The sequence below is a fragment of the Danio rerio genome, chromosome 9 (genome assembly GCF_049306965.1).
Source record: "Danio rerio strain Tuebingen ecotype United States chromosome 9, GRCz12tu, whole genome shotgun sequence".
NCBI lineage: Eukaryota > Metazoa > Chordata > Actinopteri > Cypriniformes > Danionidae > Danio > Danio rerio.
Window position 1 is genome coordinate 50,510,001 of NC_133184.1, and position 11,071 is coordinate 50,521,071.

The 11,071-nt window shown below is 34.4% G+C and overlaps 1 protein-coding gene across 8 annotated transcripts in view; it reads left to right on the top strand.

The window, feature by feature from the left end:
- lrp2a (low density lipoprotein receptor-related protein 2a) overlaps window positions 1-11,071 on the top strand; it is a 273,263-nt gene that overhangs the window by 252,370 nt on the left and 9,822 nt on the right. For 6 of the 8 annotated variants that reach the window (XM_068223459.2, XM_068223458.2, XM_068223460.2 and 3 more), the window contains 5 exons: window positions 2,425-2,551; window positions 3,184-3,291; window positions 3,373-3,480; window positions 4,650-4,721; window positions 6,587-9,722. In XM_068223459.2, the coding sequence (XP_068079560.2) occupies window positions 2,425-2,551; window positions 3,184-3,291; window positions 3,373-3,480; window positions 4,650-4,721; window positions 6,587-6,754 (583 nt within the window). In that variant the 3' untranslated portion in view covers window positions 6,755-9,722. 8 annotated transcript variants of the gene reach the window in all.

Below are 11,071 nucleotides of genomic sequence, written 5' to 3' on the forward strand. Positions count from 1 at the left end.
TAAAATAAGACCAAGCTTAAATCTGTGCACCAAGATTGGCAATCATTTAAGTTGATTCAAAGGCAGATGAGCTTTTATTTTAGCCTAACTAAAAGAATTAAGACTTTTGGTTTTCAGAAGAAATAAATGTTATAGGAAAATATAACATTTATACAGCGTTTCCTCTAGAATTTTTTCAAGTTGTGGCAGCAGACCTTTTTTACACAGATCTACCAACTACCTGTGGCCTTATTTCAATGACAAATGTCGTGAGTGCAGTATTAAGTCGAGATCGCATTTATGTAATGGCCTACGAGCATGCGAATGCTTGTTTATGTAACGAGTAAGTCTCCAACATTTATTAGATTTGAGCGGTATTAATACGTTTAAACGGCTATATGTCGTGTTTGCTGGTCTCACGCATCACACACCTGACAGTCAGTCAATCAGTCAGTATGTAATCTTTAAGGGGTAAACAAATGTCGCACAGCACTACTACGGTTACAGAAAAGTTTGCGCTGTTACTGTTTGCTTACTTTTTAATACACTTTGGTGCGATTATAACATGCTATTAAAAAACACGACTGAATGTTTTAAATGAAAAGCTGTAATTTAGCCGTGGCGGGATCAATTTTGGCATGGCGCCCGCCATGGAAGAATGAATGTAGCAGAAACCATGTTATATAGTCAGTGGCGTAAAAATTACAATATCACTTGTTGTGATCATTTCTATGACAATATATAGCACAACAAAAATTATTTTTAGCAACAGGCCCGTACAAAAACACTGTTATAATACTCATTAGAATGCATATTTACATAATAACCCAATTAAAGTCCCATTTAAAACATCACAATTTCATACCTTGAGTACTCTTACATAGACACCAATAATCCGATTTTAAAACAATTAAGGCAATATTCTGCGTCTGTAGATTAAGATTTTTGATTACCTTAATCAGACCTAAGTCATAATCAAACTAAACAGAAATCAGATTAAGACATGTGGAGTTTGCCGATTTTAGTGGCATTATTGAAGTGCTGTACAGACATGTAAAAGTGCTATTTTGGGGTTTCCGCCTGGATTTTGCCTACCCAAATTCAAAAGCTCCCTAAACACACATGCAGAGGTGTAAATGCAAAAGTTTGGCATCATTTTAAAGAAAACAATTAGAATTTTCATAAAACGCCGTTAAAAGTGATTCAAATAATTGTTTATGTTGTCTGTGTTTTAATTAATCCCTCGGAAAAGAGGTGCTTTTTTTTGTAAACTGAAATTTGAAAGTGTACCTTTTTGGTTCTGTGTGCTCTAGGTTGCTGTAATTAATTTTGGTGGTTCCTGCACATGCCAGTTATCAGAAATAAAAAAAATTATCTATTTTAATCTATGCAAAAGTAATTCTATTCCAACTGATGAGAGAACGGAACCACTTTTGGGGGGGTATTGGGCCAGTACAGACCTTTAAGGGTGCTTTCACACCTGCCTTAAATAGTTCGGTTGAATCACACTAGAGTTCGTTTTCCCTCTTGGTGCGGTTCATTTGGGCAGGTGTGCATGCAGCGATCGTACTCGAGTGCACACCAAAAGCGGACCAAAAAAGCGTACCTAGACCTGCTTGAAGAGGTGGTCTTGGTACGGTTTCAAATGGATCAGCTGTGCATTATGGGATATGGAGGAAAAATACTTGTTGACAGCGCTTTACCAACAGAGAGAGAGAGAGGGGAAAACATTACCTGATGGATTGTTGGTAATATTTCCGCAAGATGTCGCAGTTTAGCTACATTAATTCACACCTCCTCCAGAAGTGGTGTGTGATGCATTAAAACATTGTTTTCCAGCCGCAGCCGCGGTTCATTCTCGAAATGTATGTATAAAGCAGGGATACAGTCAGTCAGCGCAGTCGTCCCTCCATAGTAAAAAGCGTCACTTTGTGTCTGCCGGTCTGATTACTTGCAGGAGTTCGTTGGCATTTTCCCTCACGTGAATTCTGACCAATCGATAAGCAGTTTAGGAAATACGTTCAACAACATCTGGCCAATGAGTGATGTGGGTTTTGTCAGATGACTGCATTTTGGTTCTTTTCAACTGGTTCGAACCAAAGCAATCAGTGTGGTGTGAAAATGACCCTAAGCTGCAGAAAATGCTACAATGTATCATTTATTTCCCTTGGTCTGGACCAAGTAATGTGTAAAATGAGATCATGAAGGAAACATTCAAAAAGCAACTCATGCAAACACCTTAATCTTATTATTGTCTTAATCAGATTAAGGCAAATAATTTGATTACCGATGTCCATGTAAACATACTCATTGTTAGCATTAATATAAAATTTGGTAGTCAGCTGTTGACTAAAACCATTCATTTTGACTTGCATTATCCACTTGTCATAATGCAAATGTTAGTTTTCGAGTGCTTGAGATGTGATGAGTGTGTGTTTTTTGCAGTCTGAGCAGTCTGGTGAAGTCTGGAGATACGGGGAATGGAGTGTCCTTTCATTCGGGTGATAATGTGACCATGGATCTGGAGCCGCAGACTCTCGGGGTGTCCTTCATTGACAGGGCTATGCAGCTGGTAAATCTCCATCATTTCACGCTAACTGTTTAGTCGGGGAGGAATGGGGGGGTTCAAACTACTCATCTAAAATGAGCTGAAATAACGCAATTCAAAAACAGCACAACTTAATTGTTTTATGTTCAGCCCTCTTAAATTTTAGTTAACTTAATCGATTTGTGTTGTGACAACATGAATGAATTGTGTGGAACCCTGCATTTTTTAAAGTCTATCCAGGAGTGTATTTAGTAATTTGGGGCCCCGAAGCAATTCCAGCCATAGGGCCCAGAAGACTTAATATGCCCCCTTTGTATTTATTTATTTGTTTGTTTTGCTGTCTTTTTCTTATATTAATTAATAAATGTATTTATCGATTTTTATTATATAAATTATTTTATATTTATTAAAATATATACACTTATGCATATATATATATATATATATATATATATATATATATATATATGTATGTTTATATATATGTTCATATAGAAATATATATGCAAATTAGCATGTTTAATTAAACATATGCTATCAACTAGACATGTTTATTTGCTGTTTAAAGTACCCAATTATTGACCGCTGCAATTCACTAATAAATATCATTCAATATTTACATTTTTTTATCTTGTTTCTCTGTTATTTATTATTAGGATGAGAATTTTGCAGACCCTGGTCGACAGCCAATTACGTTTGAAAATCCTCTGTACTCGACTGCAGCCACTCCGTCCAGTGATCCTGCAGTAATACACGCTACACAGGTATTGTTACCGCTACAGAACTCTCTAGAAATGGCTAACAGGAGCGGGTCTTTAGTTTTGTGTTTCTGTGCTTCACTAAAGGTCACTGTGAACGTCAGTGCGGACCAGGTGGACAATAACTTCTCAAACCCCACATATCAGCAGGCAGTGGAGGTGAAGAGCGAACAAGTAGAGGAGAAAAACACACAGGTAAATAAAGTGACCACATTCATCATTTTAGCCATTATGTTAACACACTATTTTGTTTTGTTTTATTATGTTTTTAAAGATTTATTCATTATTTTATATTCATAATATATTTTCTTTTTAATTTTAATCTAAATTTGATTTCATTTATTTAATATTATTATTTGTTGTTTTATTTTGTTTTTATTTATTTTAGTATATTTTATAATTAATATTTTAATTTATATTATTTATTTTACATTTATACTTATTTATTGTTTATTTTTATTGTAATATTAGTTACAATTTGTACTTTATTTTATTATTTAGACTATCTAATTTTATAATTTGTTGTTTTATTATTTTTATAAAATATTTTATTTTATTTTATTTATTTTACATTTGATTTTAATTTTATTTAAAAATATATTTTATTTTATTATATAAATTATGTTTTAATTTATTTTTATGTTAATTTTTTTCCAAATCCTATTTTAATTAATATGATTCATTTTACATTTCAATTATACTTTTATGTTGTGTTTGTTATTATTTATTTGTAATCTTTAAAAATGATATTATATTTTATTATTTGCTGGTTTGTTATAATTGTATGATTTTTCTAAATAAAAGTATTATTTATAAAACTTATTTTACAATTAATTTATACATAACTTTTGTGTTTATTATTTATTTTCTTTTTATCATAAGTTTGCTTAAAAGTGTTTTATTATTTATTTGATTTGATTATTTGTTGGTTTGTTATTTATTATTATTTTAGTATTTTATAAATAATATTTTGATGTGCATGATTAACTTTAGATTTAAATCATACTTATATATTGTGTTTATTTATTAATTTATTTTTTGTATTATATTATTTTGTCATTTGTTGGTTAATTATTTATTATAATTTTATAAATAATATTTTAATTAATATGACTTATTTTAGATTTAAATTATAATTATATTTTGTTTATTATTATCTTTTGATTGTAATTTTTTTGCATTATGTTATTTTATTATTTGTTGTTTTATTATTTATTCTTATTTTATTTACATTTAAATTATAATTATATATTGTGTTTATTTAATCTAAAATATATAATGTTATTATTTAATTTTCCTTTTACTGCAGAATAATTACATTTTTAAACCTAACTTGAATTCTATCTGTATTTTATTTTAATCAGGAGTCCAAATGGAGTTTCTTTAAAAGAAAACTGAAGCCAAGCACAACATTTGAAAACCCTACTTATTCAGAGGTGAGCAGCAAGAAAACGTTACTTCAAATACATCCATATATACCTATATCTAAATATATATTCAACAAAGTTGTTTTACACAGAAGGCACAGAAAACTTTGATCTAAATCAGCTAAATAATATGTAAAAAATGAGCGAATCATTTAAGAACGACCCACCACTACAAGATGCTTCTCATTTAATGTGCTTGAGCTCAACCACTCTCACTGGCAGAGCTGTGATAAACCAAACAAAACACCATTAGCTGTTATTAACCTAAATATTAACCTTAAATTAATAAATGACACTTAAAATACAAGCGCTGAAGCGCCTGCCGGAGGGCAGGAGAGAAAACTGTCTGTGAGCGGGGTGAAAGGTGTCCTTCAGAATACTGCGTGCTCGGCGCAAACAGTGTTTCTTCTGGATGTCCTCTATGGCTGGTAGTGTGGTCCCTGTGATGCGATGGGCAGTTTTCACCACCCGCTGCAGTGCCTTACGCTCAGCAACAGAGCAGCTTCCATACCAGACTGTGACACAGTTTGTCAGGATGCTCTCTATTGTGCAGCGGTAGAAGTTCACCAAGACGGCTGATGAAAGCTGGTTCTTCTTGAGTTGTCTTAAGAAAAATAGGCACTGGTGAGCCTTATTGGTCAGGCTGGAGGGGATTTCAGATGTGCAAACTATTCACGTTTGCAGATTGTCAGATTCATCACTTTTTAACAGCAACAAAACATGCCCATACTGAATAAGGATTCTTATTACTTGGTGTCAGTGTAAACATTATCGATTTTAATATCTCTGTAGCAGAACAGTATTTAACCAAAATTAATGTAAAGAAATAATTATAATTGACATGTCAACACCTGGATTCAATCCCGTCAAAAGGTTCTGCACAAGTATCAACCAACCTATCTAACTGAGCTACTTGGGTCTACAGGTTGGGTTGGTTTTGATATCTTTATCAGTCAACATGTACTGTGCTTTGATTGTTTCCATGTACTTGCATTTACATGTTTCTACGCACTCTCACGCTGATATTTTCTCAGAATAGCTCTAATATGTTTTAATCGCAGTTGGTCAAACCATGATTTCTATAGTTGTAGACTCGTGGAAACCTGTCTACAAAGTCACACACGAGCTGGATATTATTGATATTTTCCAGTGTGTGTGTTACATTCACGTCACTTCCGGTGTGTGGTACATTCCCTTTCCGTAAGGAATCTGTAATTGTAAATTTGTTTCGGGATTTGTAAAAGTGTTTTGCGTCTTGATTTTTTTTCTAAAATGTAAATTTGTTTCGTCCTTGGTAAAATAGTTTTTCCTATGTATTTGTGTCTGATGATCGGTAAAAATGTTTTTCAAAATGTAGATTTGTCTCGAGCTTTGTAAAAGTGTTTCACACTTTGTAATGTTGTTTTGCACTTCCCGGCCACCGTACTGCTCACCTAATGCTTACATTCATAATATTTATATTTTTTGCTAATTAATAACCACCTCATGTGGAACTCTGAATCTGTGTCTCATTTCGGAGCCTGCTTCCGTCCACTGGATGTCGCATTTCAGTTGCGGAAACATACTTTGAGAGCATTTCTGACTGAAGGAATGAATAAAAATAAGCTGTTTTCCAGCGGGGCAACCCAGGGTGCTGAAATATAGTTGGCTAAAGTGGCATTGGGTGGGTTAAAATAACCAAAACAAAGACAGAAGTTCCAGCACATAACCCACATGTTCAAAGCAGAATATCTGACTTCAGCATTGTTTTACAGATGAACAAGAATGGTATTTTTATGCTTTGAAGAGTCAAGGGACTTTGGATTACGTCAAGCATCAGATAAAAAAATGCAGATTTGACAGGATCTTTAATGCGGTTGTGTTTGTTGTGTCAGATGCAGGATGAGCAGACTCCCGGAGCAGCAGACAGCAGCTCTACAGCAGAGCCGTCTCCGTTTGTTCCTCCCAAACCTCCCAAACGAGAGAAACTGAGCACATTTACACCCACAGAGGACACTTTCAGAGACACGGCCAACCTGGTGAAAGAGGACAGTGACATATGACACTCACACACACACTCACGGGAAATACAAAGACACACTCCCTTTGCACAGAATCTATTTTTATATGCAGCCTGCATACGACAGAAATCAAATGAAGATTATTTTTGAAACAGAAAAAAAAGAACCTATAGATGAGAATAGATGAAATATTTGTATAGCCGACAGACAGAAAAGAGACTTTGCCTTCTGATACGTTGTATGCCAATTCATGTTGTATGATTCTTTTTTATTATTATTATTATTATTATTATTGTGACGTCGTATTTGTATATCTTTGCACTGATGCTGCTGAAGGAGAATGTTATTGAATATTTTGTACATTTGTAAATTGAGAAGATTTTTTTTTGTTTGTTTTTTTGGTTTGATAAGTATCAGACATTATTATGAAATAGATTATTACTTATTCCTGGAGATTCACACACACAGACACATGTATATGCCAAGAATACGGAGTAAAAGTGCTTTGAGAGCCGACTGAGACTTCTGCCGTTTGATCTGATTATTTTTAATAATGTTTTTTTTACACTATCTGACGAAAGTCTTGTCGCATATCCAAGTTTTTGGAACAACAAATAATAACTTGACTTCTAGTTGATCATTCGGTATCAGAAGTGGCTTATATGAAAGGCAAAGGCCTCTAGATTCCGCTTATTTTAACAAAATAAAATATGATCATGTCTTGATTTTTAATTATTTCATTCGGGCAGTAAGGTCTGACTCAGCTTAGACAAAAGTCTTATCACTTAACATAAATAATGTCCAGTCTAGAATATAAAGTCATGCTGCAGTGGAAACAGAATACTGTGTATGACTCCCTTGAGCTTGGAGGACTGCATCCATACATCTCTGCAATGACTCAAATCACTTATTAATAAAGTCATCTGGAATGGCAAAGAAAGCGTTCCTCCAGGACTCCCAGAGTTCATTAATAATCTTTGGGTTCATCTTAATACCTTCTTCATCTGACCCCAGACATGCTCAATAATGTTCATGTCTGGTGACTGGGCTGGCCAATCCAGCTGCACCTTGACCTTCTTTGCTTTTAAGAACTTTGATGTGGAGGCTGAAGTATGATGCTGCGTTCACACCAGACGTGGAACGCGCGTCAAGCGCAAATGATTTATATGTTGTCAATACAAACACGCGAATTGATATCTTGCGGCGCGATGCGAATGACGTGAAATGCCCGAATGGCGTGGTGCGAATGGCACAATACGTGCGAATGGCGGGATACGTGCGAATTGAGCATTTTGGCGTTGAATGGACTCAACCAGCGTTTTGCGCAAATCACTGTAATTCGAAAATCTAAACTTCAGCGGACATTCGCGCCTTGTTAACCAATCAGGAGTTTGCTCTTATGGGGGGCGTGATTATGACGTGTTGCCTGCTGTAGGTGTCCCGGGGGAAATCCTCCAGCCAACAAAAACAAAAACTGGGCTCGGCTCAGTCAGAAGCACAGTTGAAAGCCTCCGTCAACCAGGTACATGTTTCTGGAGGAGTTTATGAGGTAAAAGAGCTGGATGCACCTCTGAAAGAATCTAGTGGACTCCAACACGGTCCTAATTGTATCGACGCTGTTTTTTTATCCTTCCTAAAGCACATAAACACTGTTATTTTCTTCATAAAATCCATGTTAGCCATTTAGCAACAAAGCTAGAGTCACCGGGCAGACAGAAGCCCTGCCCATCACGCAAATCTGCATCTGTTCTGAAGTTAATTTGACACGCGAATGAAGCGGGGTTTAACGCGCGAATGAAGCAAGTAAAATCAAATGTTCACGCGGCTATTTACGTGCGAATAGCGCGATTCATCTGCGCATTCCACATCTGGTGTGAACACAGCATTAGAAGGAGGGCTATCTTGCTGGAGAATTCACCCTCTCCTGTGGTTTGTAATGTGATGGGCAGCACAAATGTCTTGATACCTCAGACTGTTGATGTTGCCATCCACTTTGCAGGTCTCTCGCACACCCCCATACTGAATGTAACTCCAAACCATGATTTTTCCTTCACCAAACTTGACTGATTTCTGTGAGAATCTTGTGTCCATGCAGGTTCCAATAGGTCTTTTGCAGTATTTGTGATGATTGAATCGACCTTCTGCCACTTTTCCAAATGATCAACTAGAAGTCAAGTTAAAATTTGTTGCTCTTACAACTGGGATCGACGACAAGACTTTTGTCAGGTAGTGTACATTTCATACTGTATGTAACTATACCTCATCTGTCTTGACTGAAGAAAAATAGCAAAACCCTACAATATGCAGGAAATATCAATCATGTGATGATCAACTGAGTGATATTAAAGCAATGGTAAAAAAACAATATGAATAAAAATGGTCAATATTTACTCACCCGCTCCAGAAAAGCATAAAATCATGCTGTCTACAGCTATAGAGTATATATAGTAGGTGGTTATAGTGGTTAGCACTGTCGCCTCACAGCAAGAAGGTCGCTGGTTCGAGTCCCAGCTGGATCAGTAGCCATTTTTGTGTGGAGTTTGCATGTTCTCCCCGTGTTGGCGTGGGTTTCCTCCAGATGCTCCGGTTTTCTCACAGTCCAAAGACATGCGGTACAGGTGAATTAAATCGACTAAATTGGCCATAGGTGTATGAGCGTACATGAGTGTGTATGGGTGTTCCCCAGTACTGGGTTGCAGCTGGAAGGGCATTCGCTGTGTAAAGTTGGATAAGTTGGGAATAAAGGGAATAAGTCAGAAAGGAAATGAATGAATGAATACAAAAGCTTTCAATGAAATGATGGTGAGGAAATAATGTCAGAAATGATCCAAATGCATGATCCAGAGGAAGAGACTCTGATTAAAGAAGTCTGAAATGATACTAATGCAGTGACAGAAACACTTTAGGATAGAATCTAAAGGCTTCTAAACTTCTGTTTATATATTTGATTGATACTTGACATTGCCCTGTTTACTTTCTGATTATGAATATATCCTGTTTCTGTGACCTGGGCTGAAGATTTTTCATATTTACTTTGCTGTATGATGAAGTTGATGGTAGTAAAATCACTTTATTTTAAATGATCCTATATATTAACAACGGGAAAATGTATATTATTCCTCCATATGTGACTATAGAAAGAAACAAGGCAAATTAACGCTGCTGTGAAAAGAAAATCAAATAATTTTTATTTTTTGGAAAATGTGCAACATTTTGTGTAAATGTTTCTTTTAAAAGAAAAAAAAATCTCTTAAATTAATATGAAAAATACTTAGATCTCAAACAAATAATTGACACTTTTTTGAGTGCAAGTAAAGCAATATCTTGAATGTCCTGATGTCTCTGTTTCACTGATGGAAGTATTAAATATTATAAATAATAGAAAAATATTAAAGTCTTTTGAGTTATTATCCATATTTTACAATATTTATTAATATCTATTCTGTAAATTTAATACATTTACAAATCATATATTTTAAAATTGAGAAATTGGCTTTGACTTTAAAATGGATTTCAAAGTGCAAGAAGAAAACACACTTTTAGCCATTTTGTACAGATTCATGTGAACAGGAATATTTTTTATGTTATTTTTATGCTGAACTTATTATATTTTAAAGATAAAGGCTTTTTGAAGTCTTTTTTATAGTATATATATATATATATATATATATATATATATATATATATATATATATATATATATATATATATAGGTGTAAACAGACTACTAATTTAAAGCAATTTACAAAATATTTACTGAAGTATTTAATAAAAGTAGATCTAAATTTTTCGAAAATAAGTTCGAAAATAAGTTCCTGTCAGCCTTGAAAACCCAACCGATGGTCTAAATAAGTAATTATAAGTAATTGACGAGTGTCGAGTTAATTAGTGGAGACAGGTGGAGCTGCTAACTGAAGAGACTTTAAAAGCCCTCCGAAACTCTGTTTACTTAAAGAGCTAAAGAAGTTATGGTGGGTGGGAAAAGTGGTTGTGGAAAAAAATTTAAAAAAAAATAAATAAATAAAAATAAAGTCTATGTATATATTTTTGTGTATACAGTAAGTTGAGAAGTAGACAAATATAAATATTTATTTATGTATGAGGTCAGTGCACCTTGCTTGAAGAACTTTTTAGATTTTAATAGGAGTTCAAGAAAAAAAAGCAGGAGAGGAACTGTATTGGTTCTGGAGCTTAGTGAAAAGAGTTTGAATTTTATTTCATTCAGCCAGACATTTAACTTGAATCAAGCGCTCCAGTCTATCTGTTTACCTACATTTGTATTGAATTATACTGTTTGAAAAATATTATAGTTGACAAAAACCTTTCCCCATCTTTTGTTTCCTGAAACATAAAGCTAGA